This window comes from Drosophila hydei, unplaced genomic scaffold (genome assembly GCF_003285905.1).
Source record: "Drosophila hydei strain 15085-1641.00,03,60 unplaced genomic scaffold, DhydRS2 tig00008130-arrow-arrow-pilon, whole genome shotgun sequence".
Classification (NCBI taxonomy): domain Eukaryota; kingdom Metazoa; phylum Arthropoda; class Insecta; order Diptera; family Drosophilidae; genus Drosophila; species Drosophila hydei.
In genome coordinates this window covers 350,921-376,155 of record NW_022045839.1, presented here as the reverse complement: position 1 = coordinate 376,155, position 25,235 = coordinate 350,921, and the positions used below count along the sequence as shown (strand labels likewise).

Below are 25,235 nucleotides of genomic sequence, written 5' to 3'. Positions count from 1 at the left end.
CAAATTTTTTCTCCATGTAGACTTTTAGTCTACGATTTTTTAAAAAAACTTTATTTATAAAACCGTTTAAGAAAGATTTTGAAGCATTTTTATAAATGGAAGTGTATGGTAAAAAAATATCAGTTAATAAATGGAATTGAATTTTACATTTACATTTTGTAAAATAAAATTTAGGCAAACAATTTTTTGATAACGTTTTCCAGCTTCACTGTATCAACAGCGAATTTACGTATGCCCTCAGACAATTTATCCGATGCCATGGCATCCTCATTGAGTAACCATCTGAATCGGCTCTCATCAATCGAGATCTTCTTAATATCTTGCAATTTAGCATTGGATACAGATAAAGCTGTCTTCAGTACGACATCATCATTTTCCAATTCCTTTAGTAAGCTTGGGCTGATAGTAAGCAAATCGCAACCAGCTAATGCTTTTATTTCTCCAATGTTTCTAAATGATGCGCCCATCACCAATGTCTTGTAATCGTATTTCTTGTAGTAGTTATAAATACTCGTCACTGATATAACGCCCGGATCAGCTTGCGGCTCGAATTTCTTGGTTTCTGTGTTAGCCACATACCAGTCCAAAATGCGACCAACAAAAGGAGAGATTAATGTTACACCAGCTTCGGCGCAAGCCACCGCTTGGGCAAATGAGAATAACAGAGTCAGATTACAATGCACTCCATGCTGTTTTTCCAAAATTTCGGCCGCTTTGATACCTTCCCACGTTGAGGCAAGTTTTATTAAAATGCGCTCCTTTTTAATGCCAAAGCTTGCGTATAAATCGATTAATTTCAATGCTTTTTCCACGCTCTTTTTCGTATCAAACGATAAACGTGCATCTATTTCAGTGGAGACTCTACCAGGCACAACCTTTAGAATCTCGCATCCGAAGAGAACGCACAAATAATCCATAGCTTCCGAGACTTTGTTCTCCAGCGGTCTAAAACAAAAATATCAAATGCGTTTATAATTAAAATGATAGGGTAACTGGTTAAAGATAAGAATTTTATTAGATTATGAGGATATATATTACTAGAATGCTAAGAATAAAAAACTGGTTACATATCTGTATCTAAATAAATTTATTAGATTTATCTCACCCTTCTTTGGTTTTTCCATATTCGACGGCATTTTTTACTATGTATTGATAGCGCTCCATAGTCGACGCCGACAAAATAAGCGATGGATTGGTCGTGGCATCTGTAGGCTTGTAAATATTTATGGCTGAAATTAAATTTAAATTAAATAAATTAAATATTTCCAATAAGAGGATTTACTCAATTAGATATAGATATATAAATGAAGATATATATACATAAACTATTTCACCTGAATAATTTAAAACATAAAAGAAGGTCAAATAGTTAATAAGCAATATTGTACAGCTTATGAAGGCGAAGGCGAAGGCCTTAAAAAAAAAGAATGTTTCCAACTTTCAAATGCGTTTCAATGGAGCTTGTCGACAACATTTTATTTATTGTGATTTTATTTAAAATTGCTTTTCGGTTTATTTTGTATAATTTATAGACTAAAAAATACAACTAAAATAAAAATTAAGATAGTCAATTTTAAAAGTTCATTTTGGAGTATTTTTCATTTGCCATTAAAAAGTCAAAAAAATGAACAAGCTTCATATAATTATAAATTGTTATACAGTTAAACAAAATTTCAAATACCATAACAAAATCTAGTTTTTGTTTATTCAAAAAATGTATTTTCAATTTTAAGGTTATATTCTATTCACATTTGAAATAACCATTGGCTTATTGAGAAGTGAAAGCGTCAATTTATCAATAATGATTTGATTTAGGCAAATAAAAGCGAAAAGGGTCAAACAAAAGTCAGACTCACCTTCGACTAACTTTTATTTGAACTTCAGGATCTTTGCACGTTTCTAAACTACAATCGTACATACATACACTTACACGTATGTGTGCATGTATGCATGTACATGTAGTACAATGGATTTGAATGAACCTGAAGTTCAAATAAAAGTTAAAGTCGAGGTGAATGAGTTAGAATCTTGTTTGTTCTACTTTATATATGTACATAAACTTGCACGTATGAAGATACAGACACATTTCACCATAAATTGAAGTTATCTTATACACACATATATACATACACATACACACTTAAACATTTAATAAACATACATAGTTCTGATTTAAAGTTTATATGCAAAGCACTGTTATTAAACAATTAAATGAGGTTCATTCCACAATTATGACTATAGCTATCTAATAAGTTACTAATTATTTACCATCAAAGTCGCCAGTGTCAGCTACAATTGTAGTTATTTTCTTAAGCTGTTCCAAAGCCGACATCTTCACCTTTTTTACAACGCGATCGCTTCCCATTACCCGGTGTAACTAAGTCTTTACTCTGGATCTATAAACATCGATGATTAATGTCGATGTATCGATACTTATTGTTTAAATTCGCCTTTTCGATGTTTGTTCTTTTCGGTATTAAATCGATGGGCAAAAAACTTTGGTATTAATATGTGTTTCCATGTTCAATTTCTTATTAGAATTGACACATATTTATAATATATATAAATATAAATGACAGCATAATATCTAACACAGATATTTCCCAACAAAATATTATTTTATTTGTTAAATGCTATACTTTTTAATATTTTTAATACATACAAAAATATAGTCATGATGCATTAAAAAGATTAAAACTAATCTCCCATTTTCTCTTTTTCCCTGGATACATTTATGAAGGAAACGTAATCTGTATTGGATATTACCATTTCTTACAAAGCTCACATTTATATAGTATATACATATAATAGTTGATCATATTTGTAAACAGTTTTTATATTTAATAAATTCTTTATTTATTTTTATATTTTAGTTCCTAATATTAATGAATTCTAACAAAAGTGATACAAATATGAGAGAGGTAAATAAATTGTGATACGTTTTCAACGTCAGATAGATGCAAATTAATGAATGTAAATTTGTTATTTCATATTTGAGATAGCGGTACTTTTTAATATATACAATAAATTATTTGATTTTACATTTAATTTTGTAACCCACGAGTTTTCATATACGAAGCAAACGTCAACGAATACCAAGAAATTAATTTCTAGGAAGTTGCTTAGAGTATTTTAAAATGAAATATGTTTATATTTCGTTAAAATGTTAACTGTTTTAATATAAGCTATGATACCTTTGAAAATATGGCATGAAAGAACTGGGGAAACATATAATTCCTTAACATTTAAATATACTTCTAAATTGATTTCTAAAATTTTGTGAAGGAAAATAATTTTCTTGAGCAGCACAAAAGAATGTGTGCGTTGGCAAGTCTGGAGTCGGCCCATCTGTATAATGCGTCAAACTCATATGCAGTAAATGTTAGAAAGTTACAGTTTTTAGTGTAGATTTCTATTCAAGCAAAAAGTGGAAGGCTGAAAATCAGACTCCCGAACTCCAATCTAAATATTAAGAAATTCTAGGTTATTTTGAACGGTCTGCAATATAAATATCATCTATTTTTTTCAAAATCATTACTTGTACACCCAAAATTCTTTTAGAGTTGCTCAAAAACTCATTTAATTAATTTGTCTTCGGGTAAAAAGAGAAATCTTCTTAATATATTGATGATATTGATTATTTTGCTTGAAATTGAAAGTAATTATGATTTGCTTTGCTTTTCTTTCAGAGAGATGAAGAGCGCTCGCAATTTGTAGCTGTTACAACTATAACGGACTCTCAAGCTATACGCAGCGTGGACTTTCATCCGGATGGAAAACTTTTTGCCGTTGGATCGAATTCCAAAACCTTTCGCATATGTCAATATCCGCAAATATCGAAACTAAGGTAAGAGCAAAAGAATTGACTTTCAAGATATATTTTAATTTTACTTTCGTGACCGGTAGACAAGATCAACATTTTTACCCTCCATCGGTTTTATGCAAACGCACAAAGCACCATAGAGGCTCAATATATTGTACGAGCTGGTCAGCCGATGGCGAACTGATTGCGACTGGATCAAACGATAAGACTATCAAGTATATGAGATTTAACAAAGATACTAATCAACTGGTGGGCCAAGAAGTTGAACTGAATATGCATGATGGAACTGTCCGAGATATGTGCTTCCTCGATAACTCATCAACCAAATCCCGATTGCTTGCGAGTGGCGGCGCTGGCGACTGCAAGATATACGTAACGGACTGTGTCACAAGTATGCCAATGCACGCATTTAGCGGCCATAGTGGGCATATCTCTTCGCTCTATAGCTGGAATAATACGATGTTTGTATCTGGCTCGCAGGTAATTAATCGATTGCTAAGCCACACAAGAAAGATCAATTAAAGCTATGTATCGTAATATTCGCAGGATCAAACAATACGTTTTTGGGACATTCGAGTTAACGAAGCGGTCAGCTCTTTCGATCAGGAATATAAGCCCGGAGCACTGCAGAAATCGCCAGTAACTGCAGTTTGCGTAGATCCGACAGGGCGGCTGCTGGTATCGGGACACGCTGATAGCGCATGTGTACTATATGACATTCGCGGGAATAGGCTAATACAACGATTTTATCCACATAGCGCGGAAATAAGGTAAAATATATAGTAAAATATGAAACATGATATATATCACGATATCTAGAAATTCTTTAATACTATCCGAGTTCACATATATTATTTCATATATATTTTCGTTTTCAGATGTATTCGTTTCTCGCCTTCGGCCTACTATATGCTCACCTGTAGCTATGATAGTACGATTAAACTAACGGACTTACAAGGGGATCTAGCTAACGACCTCGCCTCTGTGGTCGTGGCCAAGCATAAAGACAAGGCTATTACAATTCGATGGCATCCAACTGAATTTTCATTTATTTCAACATCTGCGGACAAGACTGCAACCTTATGGGCTTTACCTCAATCCTAAATTATTTTATTTAAACATAAATATTTAAATTATTTAATAAATATAACAATAATATTTAAGGTAGAGTGCAAATTTATTAATTACATGTTGGGATTAAAATTTACATTTTTAACAAAATATATTTATGTATGTATAAATATATATATATATATATATATATGCATTTATTAAGTATATATAATATGGGTTTCATATGGCTTGTGCGGATAATTTATTTTCTATGCATATATATTTTTAAAAAAGAAAAATAAACTTAAGTCAAAATTTGGTTTTTTATTTATTATTTGAGATATTTGACATGAGAAAGGTTTTATTATTCAGCAACTCTTGTCTTGCCTAACCTCACCAAGGGTAAAACGAAAATGGTATAAAAACAACTTTAAATATTCATAGTCTATTTGGACTTAACAATTTGCTGAAAGCACAATATTTTTATCTAGATTGTTTCTTATCGATATTATGCAATGCAAAATATCGAAAAATCAAACTACAAATATATAAATACGTATATATTTGATATTGCAATTTTTTATACCATATAGACTTCAATATTCTGTTCGTTAACCCCTTCAAATATTTATGATTAACAATTGCTTTCTTGAAGCGGTTGAGATAACATCAATAGGTCTATTTCGATATTGACAATTTTAGTGTGTCAAGAGTTTTGAAGATACACTTGACCCTTGAGCTTTCAATCAGCTAATCATATACTCAATCACAAACAAGTAATGATTAAGTATACATACATACATCTATGTATGTACGTATATATGTATGTACAGATGTATGTATATTTGTATGCTCACTGTCGTACGCAAAGTTTACAATTTGCTCTCATTCATTTTATTCTAGATTTTAATGCTGATCAAACAAATATTTAAGCTGTGCAGTGGAGGTGGATTTCTGTTAAGGAGAGACCTCGTTTAAGCATTTTCACACCTTATCTTTAAGACCTATGACAATGATTAATACGTTGATCAGATAACAATCAAAAAGATTTCAAAACTTTAATTGTATTTTGGAAAAAATTATGAAATACAAAAAATGTATATATTTGAAAATCCTATATGAAATATTTATAAAAAATTTTATTAAATATATAAACATATTTCTAAAATATATACACACATATAAAAATTTGCAATCCATAGTTATATAAATATACAAATAAACATATGTACATACAAAAGGATGTCAACATTCATACATAAACTCACTTAAAGTAAGCTTATGTATATGTATTTATGTATGTATGTATATGTCCCTATGTTGTTATGAGCTTATATGTTTGGATGTGTATAGATATATGTATGTACGAATGAATGTATGTTTCTATAGATATGTATAAATGAATGTAGAGTTATGTTGAGTCTTTAATACATACACACATAAATAAATACATATATATATATATATATATATATATATATATATATATACATTCATGCATAAATACATAAATACATACATACATACATATTTACACATGCGCTGAAACAACATGCCAATTCATAGATTTCATAATTGTATGAACAGATAGCGGCGCTCATATGTTAGCATACATATGTACATACATACATTTACAAACAATAAATGTGTTTTTGTTATTGTTATTGTTATTTTGTCTAAAATACAATCGGTATCCATTCTTAATACGCTAAATAGCTTTTCAGTTACTTTTTCATTAATACAACAGTATTTCCCCCAACTCGCAGCTCCAAATTATATACAGTAGAAAAATTGGTTTCTGTTACTCATGCGCCTTCAATATGATAGTTTAATTTTATTCGTACAATTGAAAAGTTCACAAAATACTAGGGAAAAGAAAATCAACGCAGCTAATAGTTTATCAATAATTTAAATAATTAATAATTAATACTAGACAATAATTTGTACATCGGAGCAAGCAAGCAAAGCTACTTTGTGTATGGACCACAAATATTCGTATTCGAACTAATATACATACATATATAGCTATATATACATATATATGTGTGTATACGTGTATGTGAATGTGTGTGTGTAAGTGAGTGAATGTTGATAAGTGTGTGTAAGTACAATTTGATTTTATTCCGTTTACAATTATGCTTTGCATATGTCTGTATGTATGCATGCGTCTGTGAACATATGTATGTATGTGAAATTGATTTCAATTTTTACTCACTGAACTGAACTGCTGGTGCTTCGGGAATCATATGATTTAAAGTTCAACTTATGCTAGTCTACTAAATAAATACATACATATGTATAGGCGTGCATATATTTGTCTGTATATCTTAACATTTATATACCGCTCAAATGAGTGCGTATGTGTGTATGTATGCATATACAGAAAGAGGGATAAACAACGAAAGAGCATTTAGCTATGCCAAGACGAAGGCTAAATACCCTTTTGTTTTACATGATAAGGAAATGTTTTAACACATTTCAAACGGATGATATAAGATATGATATAATAATTGATAGATTAGATTAATAGTGAAGTTTATAATTAATGAGTTATGTCACAATATTTTGAATAATAGAAAATTATGCAATAATTCATATCATATATATTTGATATGTGACTAATTCTTATCTGTTATCATAAAATAATGAAAACTTTAATTCTGGCTAATATAACATTTAGTGTTTGACTAATGAGCCTAACAAATCCATATACTTTTTCAGTTATATGTATGGCAACAGGGTGTAAAAAAACAGAAAGTGGAAATTAAATTTACTCGCGTTGGCCCCGCTGTAAACAGGAGTCGATAGCAAAGTCAGCTGATAAAGTTTTCGTAATAGCTCGATAGACAGTGTGATTTTAGTGATTTTTAAACCTTGTTTTATTGATGATTTATAAAAACTTTTAAATAAACTTGATATAATGATTCTATTGAAAAAGCTAAAAAGGAGATGGTCTAAAGATAATGATGATGATACCAAAAAAAGGATGGGTTTGGGCTTGGGCTTGAGTCAAGATCTATTTGTCCCAGTCGGCCATAATACTCTGGTTGAGGAAGACTCGAACCTTTTCGCGGGCAAACGTAACTCTAATCTATCATATAACCATGAATTAATGCCAAACCATCAAATGCAAAAACTTTCACAATAATATTAAACTGCTCAGTTTAGATTTTGTTTAACTTTTAGTTGCCCAAGTTGTGTATACTAGGATTTTTGGTCTTGTGACAATTTCGAAAAGGTGTGCTTCCTTATTACCTTAGCAAATTTGTTAACAGATTTTATTGATTTTGTGTAGATGTGTTAATTGCAATATGTCTGTTAATATATGGACGTTACTAACTTCTTCTCTGCATGGCTTATCTGTTTCAAATCATGTGCGTTGGGTGTGCCGTAGTATTCCATTAGCGCCGAACCCAAAACTCTATTGGACTTATCGCTACTCTCAAGGTGGTTGCTAGCCATGAGCGCCATTCGTGTCTGAGTGCGAAAACAGATCCGCTGTGGCAATAGTTTCAGCAGGTAGATAGATGTCAGGATTATTTAAATAGAATTAGAATGGCGTATTATCTTGATTTTATTTGAATTCAGTCTTACCTTCAGTTCGCAAGGTTTTCTACTAATCCTGGCAAATTTTGTGCAGATATTCGTAGAGAGCATCTGCAGTAATAAGCCATTTTTCAGATGCCTCTTACAATTCTTTAAAACTAAAATATTAAAAAATAGATACACAATTTTAAAATTTTCTGCTTTTCAGATTATCAAAGCCACAAACATGCCAGACAGATTTCAAGTCACAAAAACAGACGAAGACACTGTCTTGGACTATCTTCACGATGAATCCGCCAGTGGCAAGCTATTAGGAGAAACATTGGAAGACATACAAGGTAATTTCCTAAAACTATTCCACATTTAAGCTATAAGAGGTGATAATTATCAAATAAAATATGTAATCGGAGTCAGCACAATATTAAATTAGAAATCTAGTCAAAATGTTGCCTTGAAATACAAAAATAAATTTAAAACATAACTACGAAATATTTAAAACTAAGATAACTGAAGTTAACTAGGACTAACTCTAATAAATAATACTATATTATAATATATAATATCTATATGTAAATGAAAATCTTCTCAAAATTAATTTTGTGCATAGCTTATTAATATATGAATCAAAGTTATTGAGTATCTCTATGTCGGTCATTTCTGAGTAGAGAGCAATATGGAAAGTTTTTTAAAAGTAATAAAACCGCTTGGTTCTATGTATCGCATATGGTTTCAAATTCAAGATTTAGCTAAGATAAGGTATCCTTTTGATATCTAGAAAACCGAAAAATTTTTCATATTCAAATTTTGTCTAGTTCTTGCCTAATAAAAAACAGAATATTTTAAAGATATAACTCGAAATTCACACACAATTAAAAATTACATAATAATAGTATAGATGCCAAAAATTGTTAACCAAACATATGAGCATGGCTATACCAATCCTGCTAATCAAACAGACTCAAAATATATAGATTGTGTCCTTTTTGAGGATATCATATGCCAGCAATAACTTTCACTGGGAGCGAAGGAAGGCATAAACTGGGGAAGCAAATTGTTTTCTACATAAATACACATGTACTTACGTATACAGATGCATAGCTATTTGTCCAGCCTAGTTATTGGATGTTATATTTCATTTATCCACTGTAATTGAAAAGTTCTCAGTTGACAATTGCTAAAGGAAATGCTTAACGAAAAACAATAATAAGAACTAACATCTGTGTATATGTAAAAGAATGCAGTGGAGAGGAGATGTCCAGATGTCCCGGTGACATACTTTAGCATCATCACCTGCACAATAAAGCTCGCCTTGTGCCAAAGCTTTGCGAGCGCGGTAAAGCTTTTTCCCTGACTGATGCTGTGTGGGAGAGAGCGAGAGAGAGAACTTTCTCTTTATCTGTATAATGGAATGTATGAGGTTGAGGCTGAGGCTGAGGCTGTAGCTGGGGCTTGTCCTAGGCAAACAAATAAATACAGACACACACGCGTAAGTATCTGGAATTGCACCTCTCATTCTCTCACGCACTCTCTCTCTCTCACTCCGGTTGTCCTCGAAATATGGGGTGAAATTCTTGTGCAGATAAAAGCTTTCGTTTTCATCTCAATTTTATTGCTCAGAGTCCTGGGCAACATAATTTTTATTCGGTCGCATACAAACCGTTTTCTTAATTTTTTCTATAAGCCCATTTAACAACTAGTACAATTTTAAGCAATTTTCAATTTATAAAAAATCTAAAACAAAACAAAAATCTATGAAAAGCTTCAATTGAACGAGATTGCAACGTGTAAAGTTATATAAAAACTCAGGTTCATCCGCAGCCCAAATTGGCCAAGTTCGAATCTTTTGTTCATTACCAATTGAAAAGTGCAAAATTCTGGCCAAGTTCTAAACAAATGGCATAGCTCAAGTATTTTGTATAATTAATTTTACATTGATTATCGGTTCATATGTTCATGTGTCTATGAGTGTGTGGCCCTGATAGGCCCATTATTATTGACCTAATTTTTACTCTTTCTTCTTTCTTCTTTTTTTGCAATTAGAAAAGTTAGCTTAAAGCCAGTCTTTTCGTCTTAATTTCAAATTTCATATTGCATATTGCATATTTCTTATAGCTATTTAAATGTTGTTCGAACTATGACCTAAAAAAGTGTTAGCTAATTTTAAGTGACAATCGTGATCTGGGAGTGGTATTTGACTTACATTAAGCGATAACATGCAATGTAATAGTGGAAAAGAAGATGCCGATGAAATGAATATTACGCCATCAGAGCACAATGGAACTAAGCTCGACAGTAAACACTCAGGTATGAATATATAGGGAGAATAATTTGTGTATTGAAATATGCGAGTTAATATCTGAAATTAATTTTTGAATATATAATTCAAGCAAATATCTGTACAGCTTTGGTCTACTAGCAGAGCTTGAACGAGTCTATGACCTATATTACTTTAATTTGCTACACAAAAATTAGCTAAATAGAAATTGTTTTTGCTTTTGAGAAAACGAAAATTGTCGTTTATTACTATCAGAACTTTTATGCCAAAAGTCTCCTTTGATAAAGTTCTGCTGCACGGCAAAAAAATAGCCAGCGCTGATTGCAATTTGTGTGATTGTGCGCATATGTTTGAGTGCTTTGTCTAAAGGTATTTTTAAGGTATGTACAACGCGTGGGTGGTTGGCTACCTGCATGGGTCTCTTCATGCCATTCAAATTCTTTCAGCTTGCCAGCCTTAATACCTGTAAAATAAATAATTTATTAAAATGCTGCAGAAATCTAATGAAATGTTTTATATAAATTCGATTTTAGCACAAAGAAAAGAGAAAAACTTATTGAGTTTTCATATTAAAAAATTATTTTTTATTGGCGATTCGACTAGGTGCTATATTAAAAGAAATTCTAGTTATTCGGGGTAGTCTATTTGCAGGAGCCTTGGCTTAAAGAACCTGCAATGATTTAATATAATCTTTACACACATCTCATCTAATCTTAACTCTTTGCTATTTTAAATGAATTTTTTATTTAATATTGTGGGATTTTTTTATTTAATATTGTGGAGTATGGAAAAGGTATAAAATGTAAAATATTCATAATCTGTGTATACTTTATGAGCACCTACATATCAAATGTGTTGCCTTAGGCGCTTTTGGGTTAGGGTCCATAAAGAAAACCCGCAGAGGCTCTAGCATTTCAGATTAGTTTTCTTATTTCTGAAAAAGTATTTTGTGTACAAAAAACTATGAAACAATGAAGTGGGTGGCATGTAAATTTGTGTGTATATATATTTATATTTCCATATTTTCAAAGAGTAAAATTTATGCTGATGTAAACATACGATAGAAATAAGCTTATATAGTAATAATCTTTATATTATATTACTTGTTATAAATGTATACTAATATAATATATATTAGAGGAAACTGTCATTGAACCCTTATAGAATAAGACTATTTCTAGTTCATATTTTTTCAGTTTGTTTATCTACAATTCTAGAAAGACAAGAACATAATTCAAAGCTACTTTAAAAAAGTTGCTAAAACTGGAATTATTTTTATAAAAAAATTATTATGAAAATTAGCGTAGCGTAAGAGCATTATTAAATGAATATTAGTTGTAGTTAAATATTTAGTCATTTTTATGCATACGTAAATATCAATAAGAATCTCTATTTAAACAATTTTAATGGAAAGTACAAAATTGGTCAGGCGAAACTAGGCTTGGCTGATGTGAAGCAAGGAAGTGAACTAAGACAATCTAATCTAATCTAATCAGACTTTGGTCTGTCTGTCAATTCATTCGCTGTTGAAAACTACCAAATATTTATGGTTTACATTAGAATAATCTTGCATAAAAATACTTTATTTATTTTTAATTTAAAGTTATTGCCTGGTAAAAATAAACTCAGTAATCTCTTTAACTTAGCAAATGAGTTGCGCATTATTTAAGAAAATTGACAGTGAATGTGGAAAATGTCTTCCAATTATTTATAAAATAAAATAAAAATATATTTGACCAATTCAAATTCAAAATTGAACTTAACACTTAAAGTTAAATATCTAAAAACTTGTCCTTTTCAGATACTCGAGATGTACACAATGTCGAAGAAAATCAGAAATCAACTATCGATCCCAATTTGTACCTCTATGACGATGATTTGGAGACGAGGCCGCATATTTCAACATTCATTTCATCAATTGCCAATTATGAAAACACGATACCAGCGGCAACCGACCCAGATGCAAAGCCACCACCGCCATCAGCACGCATGGGTATGTTTAATCGAAATGCCATTTACATTTTCTTGTCCATATTCAAATAGCTTCGCATCTGGTAATGTGCGGTTATAACTGTTCGATAAAAGGCCTTGCAGCGGCAATAAGTGTCTTAGACATTTTGCGCAGTGTGGGCTTAAGTCAAAGCAAGAAGTGCCCAATGCATGAAGTGTTTTGTTTTTTATGCTCTATGCTTATTTAAGTATTATTTATGAGAGCATTTTTTTTGAGCTACAAATATCAAACAGAAAAAAAGTACTTAAAAAGAAATTCTTTATACATAATATAACATTGTAAAGCGATGTTCTTAGTAGACTAAAGTGGAACTAGACTTAAATAATTCCCAACGATTTTTTCTATATTTTCCGATGCTTGATTTTAATTTGAGAAAATTGGTATCCAGCCGTCAAGCTGCTCCTATTTGACCATTTAGCTTCATTAAAATTTAATGGCAGCCGTTCATCAATTTAAATTAGTCTTAAATGAGATCTCGAACCTTGCCACAGACAAGCCAAGTGGCATCAGCTAAAAGTCATTAAAAATGCGACACGCAAAATAATTGGTCAGAATTCAGATACGAATTGAACAGAGAAAGTAATTTTCTAAACTAATTCTTCATTTAACTATTTAAATTAGCATTTTTAACGGCTCCAAGCTATGGGAGAGTTCATCCATTTCAATAAGAAGCCACGCTTTCGCGTCCAATAAAAGATTTTGCCAAAACCGAGGCGAAAGAAGAAACAAACTTTTTTGTATTGTTCGTCTTAATTAATTAATTAGTTATGCCGAAAACGAAATATTGGCTCAAATATTTTTTACACACTCGCGAGGGCAGTCTGAAGAGTTATCAAAATAATTGTCAAGTTGATATAAAATAAAAAACATATATGTTTCTTGTTTTAAATTAGTATCAAAATATATATGCATATAAATATTTTTAGAAACGAGGTTAGCTTGAGCAGTTTGTAAACTGAAAATAAATAAAAGTTTTTTTTTTTCGATAGTAATTTTATTAATTTGAACATTATTTTCCAGGAACCCTTATTGGAGTCTTTTTGCCGTGTATTCAAAATATCTTTGGTGTAATATTATTTATTCGATTAACATGGGTTGTTGGTACGGCTGGAGCTATTTGCGGATTCTTAATTGTGCTCACCTGCTGTTGTGTGGTAATTATCAAATATAAATATATATATTTAACAGCATGAAATGTATATATTAATGAGAAATATTTTAATTTAAGACAATGCTAACTGCGATATCAATGTCAGCCATTGCAACGAATGGAGTTGTGCCGGCAGGAGGGAGCTACTTTATGATATCACGGTAAAGATTTAAAGACACGATAATAAAATGATAAAAAATTTAAAAATAAAATTAGCTATAATATGCAGTATATATGAAATATAAAGAATGTCGAATATGCACGCAACTAGCTTGATACTTACTTGATCAAGATATCTCGATCTATAAGGCTAAGATTTAATGAGGTCCCATCAAAACAGAAGTGTGAGAGAGTTCCAATTGGAATATGCATTTGAATTGGAAATCCTATCATGTTTTATAACTTACATTATCTATATTTATGTCTACTTCATGCGTGCCTAGATCACTTGGTCCTGAATTTGGCGGAGCTGTTGGAATGCTGTTTTATACGGGGACAACGTTGGCAGCTGCAATGTACATTGTGGGCGCTGTTGAAATTGTCCTGGTAAGATATTCTATAATAACAATAATGTGCAAACAAATATATATTTCCAAATTCTATATGTGTTAAACGTAGACGTATATGGCACCCTGGGCATCCATATTTGGGGATTTCACAAAAGACGCCGAAGCTATGTACAATAACTTTAGAGTATATGGCACGATGCTCCTTTTGTTCATGGGTAAGCTCGTGGCGTCTCTAAAAAGCAGCATGAAATCAGACGAGATTCTCTTTTTAACAGGCTTAATCGTTTTCCTGGGCGTTAAATTTGTCAACAAGTTCGCCACGGTTGCCCTGGCCTGTGTAATATTCTCCATAATAGCTGTCTATATTGGAATCTTCGACAATATTCATGGCAATGAAAAGTTATAGTAAGTTTTGTCAAGCGAGACACAATTTTGTTGACTTTCCATTCATTTTATTGCTTTCTTCTCGCAGTCTTTGTGTGCTTGGCAAACGTGTTCTAAAGGATATACCCATTGAAAATTGTACCAAAGAGGATCCTCTGCTATACGATCAATATTGCCCGGATCGCAAATGCGATGAATACTTCCAAAGTAATTTCCAAGATATATCTATCAAATTGCGAACCTCCTAAATATAAGATTTGATCATTTAGATAACAATGTGACTAGAGTGAAGGGTATCAAGGGTTTGGCCAGCGGCGTATTCTATGACAATATAATGCCATCGTTTTTGGAGAAAGGACAATTTATATCGTACGGTCGCAATTCGGTTGATGTGGAAAATATTGGTGGCCAATCGTATAATCAGATTATGGCAGATATAACAACGTCCTTTACACTGCTTATTGGCATATTTTTCCCATCTGTAACAGGTAAAATGGAAACCGGAACTGCATTCGTAATCTATTGACAAATAAAACTTTTTCTAGGTATTATGGCTGGCTCGAATCGTTCCGGAGATCTGGCTGATGCCCAAAAGAGCATACCCATTGGCACAATTTGCGCTATTTTAACAACCAGCACCGTTTACTTAACCAGCGTTTTGTTCTTTGCTGGCACTGTGGACAATTTGCTGCTGCGCGATAAGTAAGATATATGGAAACAACAGAAATTTGCACGAATATTACAATTGAAATCGCATTTACTTCAGATTTGGTCAGTCAATTGGTGGAAAATTAGTTGTGGCCAACATCGCGTGGCCCAATCAGTGGGTTATTCTAATCGGTTCGTTCTTATCGACTCTGGGCGCTGGACTGCAGAGCTTGACGGGTGCTCCACGTTTACTTCAGGCGATTGCCAAAGATGAAATTATACCCTTCCTGGCACCGTTCGCTAAGTCATCCAACAGAGGCGAACCAGTAAGAGCTCTGCTGCTAACACTTGTCATTTGTCAATGTGGAATTTTGTTAGGTACACGATTTATTGACAACTCTTAAATCTCTCAACTCTTAACATATTATATACTTTATTTGATAGGCAACGTTGATCTGCTTGCTCCACTTCTTTCAATGTTTTTCCTCATGTGCTATGGCTTCGTGAACTTGGCCTGTGCCGTGCAAACTTTGCTGCGTACGCCGAACTGGAGACCTCGCTTTAAGTTCTACCACTGGAGCTTGTCCTTGATAGGTCTTACCTTGTGCATATCAGTTATGATTATGACATCGTGGTATTTCGCACTGATTGCCATTAGCATGGCAATTATTATATACAAATACATCGAATATCGAGGGTATGTTTTGTCCGACAGTTGCTTAATGACAGGTAATGGCTACAGAGTATCTCTATTACTTACAGTGCCGAGAAGGAATGGGGCGATGGCATTCGTGGCATGGCGCTAACAGCAGCTAGATACTCACTTCAGCGCTTGGAAGAGGGTCCGCCGCATACGAAAAATTGGCGGCCACAGATTCTGGTCCTATCCAAGCTTAATGACAACCTCATACCGAAGTATAGGAAAATATTCTCCTTTGCCACGCAGCTGAAGGCTGGCAAAGGTCTAACAATTTGTGTATCTGTGATAAAAGGTGATCACACAAAAATAGCTAACAAAGCAAATGACGCGAAGAATACGCTTCGAAAATACATGACAGATGAGAAAGTTAAAGGATTTTGCGATGTTCTAGTGGCTCAGGAAATTAGCGAAGGTCTAAGTTCAGTGTAAGTTGAATCTCATAAATTATATCAAACATGTTTAATTGAAATGGCTTTGATTTGATTTTTAGCATACAAACGATTGGATTGGGTGGCATGAAGCCAAATACCGTAATTATTGGTTGGCCATACAGTTGGAGGCAAGAGGGAAGATATAGCTGGAAGACGTTCATTCAGACAGTTCGCACTGTTGCCGCTTGCCACATGGCGCTGATTGTTCCCAAGGGAATTAACTTTTATCCAGAATCAAATCACAAAGTAACTGATTGTAGATAGATTTGTTCGGTCGGTCAACTCATTCATCTGTTTACAGATTGGTGGCAACATTGATATTTGGTGGATCGTTCACGATGGTGGCTTACTCATGCTACTGCCATTCTTGCTGAAACAGCACAGGACTTGGCGCAATTGTAAGCTACGCATTTTTACTGTTGCTCAAATTGAAGACAATTCGATTCAAATGAAGAAAGATTTGAAAACATTCTTGTATCATTTACGAATCGAAGCAGACGTTGAAGTTGTTGAAATGGTAAACAGACGAAAGAGACTCTGGTTTATGCGCCCCCTTTTATGCTATATCTATTCGATTTCAGAATAATAGCGACATTTCTGCTTATACCTATGAGAGAACTCTCATGATGGAACAGCGCAATCAAATGCTTAAGCAATTAGGCTTAAACAAAAAAGAAAATTCCAAAGTGGTAAGTACGAACTAAGGTTATTATCTGCTAATTCCTAAGCAATGCAAATATTATGTATGCTCCCCAAATATGTTTTCCGTTTCTTTTGTTTTATTTATTCATTTATACATACTTTCCGTTGAGTTATTACAACTGTCTTGTTTTAAATGTTCAGTTTTCAGTCGTTGTTTTTTTTTGTTTGTTGTTTGTTTGTGAACAACCTTTGACAGCTATTAAGATAAATAAAAATTTCAAACTTTGTATATTTGATCAAAGGTTCAAACTATAATGGAATTTAAGGAAACACCCAGTGATAATAAGTTATCTTTGGTAAAGCCCACAAACAGAATTAAGAGTTATATAAAGATCAAAAATATCCTCATATACAGTTATAAAAATCCAGCTATTATAGTTATATCCAATATTGATGTATCTGTTTCATAAACTTCACTTCTACTAAGTTCACAATTCATCAACTTACATTACATAACATATTCCATCTATGTATAAATGTATGTATTATGTGTGCATACATTCCAGCATAGCTGTACTTATATCATTCATTCATTCATTATCCTATAGACGTAAGTTGATGTTTTTCATCCATATCATTTCAAATTGCCTGTTCTACATATGTGAATGTATGTATTATGTATATGCTCTGTATTTACGTTTGCCTATGCTTAGACTATGAATAATCCTTTAGTTTTCGTTAAGAAATGTTAAGAAACCGTTCATTTCTTTATCTATCTGTCTGTCTGTTTAAGTGCCAAACATTTAAGGGCACCGAGCTCCTCTGCTCTCTCTACACAGACTTCTTCTTTTACTAGTCATACTCTTCTTTCTAGCCTTCCTGTAACTCCTTCTAAACAGACTCCTCTCTTCCTTCTCTCTCATTTAGTTCGGAAAGTCAGATTCATTACTTAAATCTATCTTTTATGAATTAGATAATAGGAAAAAAATTTTGTATGAATTATGTTTGCTTTTACTTCAGTTGAGTTCCGCACTGCTTTCTAAATCAAAATCCATAATCCAAAAAATCATATAAAATAACCAGCTGAAAATCTTTAAGAATGTGTTTAAGGTTGATCAGATCCAATAGAGAAAATTCGTACACCTCATTGCATATACTTATGCCATAAACTATGAGTACTTTCATATAGCGAATTGAAGTTTTTACAAGAGATAAATCGTGGTTCTATATTACAACCTCTTAACCTAGAAATATTTGCTTAGACATATCATTTCTCAGTGTTCATATGAATATATACATATATATTTCAATATATTAAATGTGCATGCTTTGTAGCACCTGATACTATATACCTGATACTATATATATCATATACATTTTTATCTATAAAATGTCGGATATAACCGACTGCGTAATGCTCTTCTTATGCCACAATATCTTGCCTCTTGAAGGAAGCCTCTGGCGTGGGGCTTTTATTTATATTTGGGTCAATATGGGTTCATCACAGATAAAGCACAATCTACAAACACAAATTATAATTATATATATAATACAAATTATTATTCTGTTAATAAGTGTGTTATTTCCGATCTGAGCTTTTATGGTTTTAGCAGCGGATTCTAAACATCAATTCCGATTCCTAATTGGCAAATTCTATTTCGAGTGAATATGAACTTTACTTGAACTAAAACACCGAAAGATATTGAATGCCGTTTCGTATGGTCAGACATTATTTATAGATCTACTATTATAGCTAAGCTATTATTCTTTAAATATTCAGTCTTTTTAAGACAAACTTCTTATGTGAAATTAGTTTTTGAACTGCAATAAATGAGATTTCGTATTCAAAAGAGTTGATAAAAGCAAACTCCGTATATCTTACACTAATATTTAGGGAGTAAGGATTGGCATTTGGTAGAGAATATTAGATATTTGCCAATGTAAGCAATAAGAACTATTTGATTTAGATAAGTATGTAAATACCTTATGCATTTTCAGGTACAAACAATTGTAGACCACCATTATGACGCCATAAAAACAGCGTCGCGGGTTCGGTTTGCCGATCCTAACATTGAAGAAATACAAAATCACGTATGTATGCTTTCAAATATGAAATATTATAATTAAGTTAGAGATTAGTGCTAAAATAAATAAGTTTTAAAATACATTTTAAGCATAAAAAAGGTCGAATGGTAAACAGAAAAAAATATAAATTTAAAATATAATATAAAATATATATTATAGAGACAGTTTCATATATTTTTTTTTATTTTTTTAGTTATGTAAACCCTATTTTTGGATTTTTATAATTTTTATATATGATTTTGTTATAATTTTTATAGAGATCAATTTACCTAATTTTGAGCTAGTTTTAGATAAATCATAATTATATTTGACTTACTCCTCTATAGGATACTTTAAGCGAAGAGAAACGCAATTCTATAGACTCGGATGGTCCAGGGAGTACGGAGGCTCTTGATATCACATCCAACAAAGATGAGTCAACAGAGAAAGCTGATGATAACATCAAATCCAGCATTAAGCCGTAAGATCCATAGTTTACCAGATACTCTTCGATTAGCTAAATCTTATCTGTTACAGTGACGAGTTCAATGTTCGTCGCATGCACACGGCAATAAAACTAAATGAGGTAATATTAGAAAAGTCCCAAGATGCCCAATTGGTCATCATGAATTTACCGGGTCCTCCGAGGGAAGTAAGAGCGGAACGTGAAAGCAATTGTAAGTAAAAGATCTTAGCCTCATATACCAATGCTTATGCATATTTACGTAATCTTTCTATTCAGATATGGAATTCCTGGAAGTTTTAACAGAAGGACTTGAAAAAGTATTAATGGTTCGTGGAGGAGGTCGTGAAGTTATAACAATTTACTCTTAAAGGGCATTAATCGCCCGACGTTTAAGAGTTCGCAACATTAGACAAGTTTAAGAATCAATCAAATTTTTAAATGAAGGTTATTATTAATTTGTTATATTAAATCATATGTCCAAATATTTTATTTTTACGTAAATAAAATATCAAAAATTGTAACAATAATTCAAAAATGTCTCTTATTATTCGTTATCAGCTCTACAAAACTTAGTAATTGTATGAAGGGCTGGCTAAAAACATAAACATATGCAATATTTAATGACTTAGATTAATAGTCTTATATAGCACTAAATAATATTAAATATACATAAATAAATAAAAAAAAAACAATGTTGTCTTCCCTCTAGGTACTCTTCCCAAAAAGTATTTGAAGCTCCTTTTTGGATAAGTTGTAGGGATAATGTAGGCTTGTGGGAACATAAACTTTGCCAGTTATTTGCCTGAAAGTAAATGAAGATATTAATAATATATGAGGTGGTATATTCAGGAACGTATCTCAAAAATATATGCATATAGAAATATAGAGCTTTACTTATTGAAATTCTCCTCGTATCCCACTGTATAGTGATGTGGTATCTTGGCTACTTTAGAAAATGATAGGCATTCGCTTGGAGGCGTACTCAGTGCATAGAATGGATAATCGAAGGTATTTATATAGATATCGACGCACAATCCATGACTGCCCAGGTGCAATTGACTTGCGATCGACGGCTGGCTGAGTCCGCAGGTGCCTAACATGATATTTCTGTGGCAAGAATATATGAACGTGCCTTTATCGCGACTTGAATGAAAACATTGCACGTGCCTTGCGGCTTTTGAATGATCGACGTTAATTGGATCGAAGCCAGGTCCAGCCATATCACAAGCTGAAATTAATAAGAAAGGATTACTTAACAATATTAGATATATATACATATATCTAATCTCTGATTACTGTCTATATTTTGAAGCGTGAAATGTGGCTGCAATATGCGACCCACAGCTGATGCCAACTGCCCGCCAAAGCTGAAGCCAAACAAATACCCGCGACCCGGATCGAATCCATATTGAAAGAGAGATATTAGAATGGAGACAATCACATCAGTTATGTGATCGAAGTTCGAATACAATCTAAGAGAAAATATGGAGATATATAGATTTGATTTATTATCTGATCTTATGCATACCTCATGTAGGATGCGCTGGCGGCAATACTGTAATCGATGCATATTACGCAGCCTCTGCGATAAAAACTTAACCCTGAAAATTGGTAATATCATTAAAAGAACTGAGAGCACTACTAAGACTTACTATCGATCAGCTCGATTGCCCACTCATCAGAACAACTTTGTATCCAGCCATGAAGTATAATAGAGAATTTATCTGTCGGCAAACATCCGGAATTATCCAGCTTCAATTCATTCAATGGAACAGAAGTTTCCAAGGTTTTTGTATTGTTTCTAAACGCATATAATATAAGAAAAAAAACATATATATTTAATTCTTTCAGTTTTATATATTTTATATTTTCACTTACTTATAAAATTGTATTGTTAAAGTGTTGCGAACATCAAGTCGTAAAGATCTTTCTTGATAAACTTAAGAATTCATTTCTTATTTGAGAGCTCGTTATACGAAATATCAGATCATACATACTTATTGTTTCGTTATTTATGCTGTGAGCATGGTCACTAAATCTCTGAACGATCGTCGAAGAAACATTGGATTTAAAGAAAAGACAAGTCCAAATTATGCTAAACAAATGAAAATATGAATTTCTTCTAGAATATTTCATTATTTATATTACTTCTATTTAACTATCTTAAATAAAAACTTAAAAACAAATAATGTACAATACAAATAATATAAAACTTTCTATGAGACTTTTTACCTTTCGGTTGGAACTAACCTGTGCGACGTAGTCAAATTAATCGGTAGTAGCATGAGTTACTCAGCGTTCACATAAAAATTATGGTAAAACTGTGATTCTTCTTCTTAACTGAAACAAATAAAAATTCATTTAAATCAATATTCGTTTTTACTACCTTCCCAAAAGATATTGAACAATACGTAAGAAATCATAAAAAAGAGTTTATAGATATATAGGTATATTTATAAAATATGTATATTATGAACAAAAATTATTCAATTTGTATTCATCACTCAGCATACTACTGACGTAGCATTACCGGCCTTGCGTCAGCACGACACTGAGAGTAGAGCCCACAGGAATGATTGATTTTAATTAGTTGTCAAGTTTCTTATTGAATTATGCATACATAAAACTGATATTTAAGCGAGGGAAGGAAATGAGAAATAAACCGACGACACTATTTCCACTGTAGTTGCCAAGTAATACCAAAGAAGTTCGTATATCTGCATAAAATATAAAAGTAGTCGATGACAACGATAACTAGTAAAATAATTGATTCAAAGATAAATACATTTCTTGAAATTTGAATTCACCAAAAATATATTTTAATATATACTTATTATGCACAACTTTTAAGGTTGAATATTCAATATTTTTTTGTTCTATTGATTAGGACAATCATTTGGAGACTGTTTTTTGCTGGGTTTGCTTTGACCCTCGTTCTCATCATCGTCGAATTCATCATCTTCGTTTTCGAATTCTTCTTCATCTTCATCGTCTTCGTCATCAACAATGTCACCCGTGAAATAAAGCACAGCTTTTGGAATAATTCTTGCACGTAAAAAGTGACCGATTTCGAAATCAGTTGCCAATATCTGAAGAAAAATGAACAGTTAAAAACAATTTATATAAAACATATTTAAAAATCATAAGCTTACTTGCTGAGACTCATCGTCGATTTCTTCCTTGTCTTCCGAAACTTCTGGTGGATTAAAGAAATTAAAGAAGGAATCTGTGGGAACCTGTTTAACAATGGTGCGCACTGCACCACGCTCCTTGTGCTTCTGTTTCTTCCGGATAGTCTTAACGGTCAAGTTCATTTTCTTTTCCCAATTTATAACGCAACCTTTGCACTTATAAATTTCTGGTCCTTCGAACGCAAATGGATCCTCAAGATCGACGGTGGACTTCAGGAAGTATTGCTTCGTAAGTACCGAGTTCGAAAAGAATTCATTTTTATCAAAATGAAAACCTAAAGTATAAGAATGCTGAAAATATAAAAGAAAATTAAATTAAAAAAGAAGCCATAAATTATATATTATTATATTATATATAAAAAACTGAATGTAAACAGACTCACTAATTTTTTGTCTTAGGTTCCAAAAAAAAAGTATAACTTATGAGGCCTCAAGTGAGAGAAGGATATTTATTATACAGGGGCATGGGAATTATGGATCTGTGTATTCAATAAGAGTCTAAAACTTTAATATTTAAAATGATGCGATTTATGAATACGGACAGACCAATGGGTACGACTCGATATCTTAATTATGCTGTAAATAGTTACTTCATAGGTTTTTTCAATTCACATTACTCGTTTGCAATACGTTTAGTGTAAAAACTGGCAATGATATTTACGTACTTCATCATCATATTTAATTGAAATGTCCGTAAGATGGCGAATAGCTGGCTCATCATGAGACTGCACCATTTCAGACAGCATTCCTGTATTTCGGAACACTGTAAGCCAAAAATCTGGGATTCCAGCCACATCCTGGGGCATTGCTTTTATATTTTTAAGAGATTTTTGGAATGCATCGCTGGCATCTCCATCGATGGGTAAAACCTCTGGTTCTTTCCACTTTGGTTTCTCTTCCGCGGGTTCCACTTTGCCGGTAATTATTTCTCTGCGCTTGTCTAAAATGGGTTGATAGCTCAATTGATACTTTTTCTCCAAATTGTAAACCTCTTCAAAAAATTTAGCTTCCATTTGCAATTGGTCCAATTGCATGTTTTTCAGAACAGTGATCCTCTTCTGAACACTTTCTGGCAACGATTTAACCATTTCTTGCAAAAACTGCCGCCGTAAAACTGAATTCATATAAGCTGGCCTGTCGTAGAGGAATTTAAATGTGAATATCCAGAAAAAGCGATAGAAGCTTAAAAATATGTTTAATTACATGGATTGACAGTCAGAATTCGACTTATCGTCATCGAACTCATTGCCCGACTCAGCGCCAACCTGTCCTTCCTGTGGAGCATCCATTCCGAATAAATATGAGGTTCTGAAACGCGTATACACACATGTTTATTAATATAAAATTGTTTTTTTTTTATGTTTCAAATCATTTATATATATAAGTCAATGTACACATATTACAAGATTAAAAACATAAGGACATATCAAGTTAAATAATTATTGAAAAGATTAGACATCATAATAAAATATTAATTTACGACTTGGTTTGATTGAGAAAAAAGCTTATTGCATATACTATACACAACGCACATTCCTAAGCACTAAAACACGTGTGCTATGTACTTAGAATTTCTTCTGCATATATCTACGCACTACAATCAACTAAACAGCAACTTATATTCTTTCAATTAAAAACAGATTCCCTTTTTTCCAAGAAAGACTAAAATACATTCTTATTTGAAAATAATGTAATTTTAAAACGCATACCTCAAGACAACAGCAAGAACGAAGAGCACGCCGCAACGATGTCGATCCAAAAGAATTAACTGAACACCAGAGATGAGAGACTTGACTGAAACCAATAATGTAGCAAGTACTTAAAAAGTAACCAGTTACTCTTATAGCCATACAAAAGTAACTGCGCCAAAATGAACAGCATGCTATTTATACAAACAATATTTAAATTTATTATCATATTGCACATTTTTAAAATGAAAAAAAAATTGACAATTAAATTGTTTTGCCCACTATATAGGCCAAATTTTCGATTCTCCTCATCACTAGTTCGATATTTAACTTTCGATTGATGAATGAATTTCCAAGCTTTAATTTGCTATTTTCTAAACTTATAGCTTCAAGTTATTAACTTATATCGTATTCTAAATTATTTTTGTATTGAAACAAACGACACGAATCCTTTCTTATGGATTTCAAACTGAAACCCGGCTATTCTATACTGAAGGTTTCCTTTTATGATGTTAGGATTGTAGGGAAAAAGCTAAATGATCGATAGCTGTATTTTCTAAATCTTATATATGTTTCTCACATAGAATATTTCTTACCGTAGAATATTTAGCTAACGTTATTCAAATACACACAGACGAAAATTATTAATACACA

The 25,235-nt window shown here is 32.3% G+C and overlaps 4 protein-coding genes and 1 long non-coding RNA gene across 11 annotated transcripts; 2 read left to right on the top strand and 3 right to left on the bottom strand.

The window, feature by feature from the left end:
• Nucleotides 1-76: 76 nt before the first annotated feature.
• On the bottom strand, nt 77-2,399 carry LOC111600091 (probable transaldolase). Its single transcript, XM_023316030.2, has 3 exons — nt 2,269-2,399; nt 1,106-1,229; nt 77-945 (listed from the first exon to the last, which is right to left on the bottom strand). Exons 1-3 carry the CDS (start codon nt 2,363-2,365, stop codon nt 171-173), a joined length of 996 nt encoding a protein of 331 aa, XP_023171798.2. The 5' UTR covers nt 2,366-2,399; the 3' UTR covers nt 77-170.
• A 474-nt stretch (nt 2,400-2,873) lies between these two features.
• Nucleotides 2,874-4,927, top strand: LOC111600113 (WD repeat-containing protein 47). The gene is made up of 5 exons (XM_023316076.2): nt 2,874-2,921; nt 3,690-3,847; nt 3,907-4,303; nt 4,370-4,593; nt 4,702-4,927. The coding sequence occupies exons 1-5, from the start codon at nt 2,886-2,888 to the stop codon at nt 4,925-4,927; spliced, it is 1,041 nt and encodes a 346-aa protein (XP_023171844.1). The 5' UTR covers nt 2,874-2,885.
• A 2,007-nt stretch (nt 4,928-6,934) lies between these two features.
• On the top strand, nt 6,935-20,154 carry LOC111600071 (solute carrier family 12 member 6). 6 transcript variants are annotated; one of them, XM_023316004.2, is made up of 22 exons: nt 6,935-6,977; nt 8,631-8,760; nt 12,499-12,690; nt 13,729-13,862; nt 13,937-14,019; nt 14,302-14,404; nt 14,477-14,582; nt 14,643-14,772; nt 14,840-14,958; nt 15,021-15,239; nt 15,297-15,453; nt 15,518-15,777; nt 15,844-16,096; nt 16,162-16,524; nt 16,590-16,776; nt 16,832-17,047; nt 17,112-17,219; nt 17,475-17,528; nt 19,171-19,263; nt 19,584-19,717; nt 19,774-19,913; nt 19,979-20,154. In XM_023316004.2, the coding sequence occupies exons 2-22, from the start codon at nt 8,649-8,651 to the stop codon at nt 20,068-20,070; spliced, it is 3,255 nt and encodes a 1,084-aa protein (XP_023171772.1). In that variant the 5' UTR covers nt 6,935-6,977; nt 8,631-8,648; the 3' UTR covers nt 20,071-20,154. The 6 variants fall into 6 exon arrangements, with proteins under 6 accessions (XP_023171772.1, XP_023171776.1, XP_023171774.1 ...); XM_023316005.2 differs by lacking the exons at nt 6,935-6,977; nt 8,631-8,760 and adding exons at nt 10,081-10,206; nt 10,535-10,726 and having other exon boundaries at nt 19,979-20,070; XM_023316008.2 differs by lacking the exons at nt 17,475-17,528; nt 19,171-19,263 and having other exon boundaries at nt 19,979-20,070.
• LOC111600072 lies at nt 7,542-9,694 on the bottom strand. 2 transcript variants are annotated; one of them, XR_002751475.2, is made up of 4 exons: nt 9,638-9,694; nt 9,505-9,565; nt 8,471-8,580; nt 7,542-8,374 (listed from the first exon to the last, which is right to left on the bottom strand). It is a non-coding gene; the product is annotated as an uncharacterized LOC111600072 (long non-coding RNA). The 2 variants fall into 2 exon arrangements; XR_002751474.2 differs by lacking the exon at nt 9,638-9,694 and having other exon boundaries at nt 9,505-9,620.
• Nucleotides 20,155-22,465: 2,311 nt separating the features above from the next.
• LOC111600014 (nucleosome assembly protein 1-like 1) lies at nt 22,466-24,694 on the bottom strand. The gene is made up of 5 exons (XM_023315919.2): nt 24,603-24,694; nt 24,097-24,201; nt 23,559-24,027; nt 22,855-23,184; nt 22,466-22,791 (listed from the first exon to the last, which is right to left on the bottom strand). The coding sequence occupies exons 2-5, from the start codon at nt 24,180-24,182 to the stop codon at nt 22,579-22,581; spliced, it is 1,098 nt and encodes a 365-aa protein (XP_023171687.1). The 5' UTR covers nt 24,183-24,201; nt 24,603-24,694; the 3' UTR covers nt 22,466-22,578.
• Nucleotides 24,695-25,235: the final 541 nt, after the last annotated feature.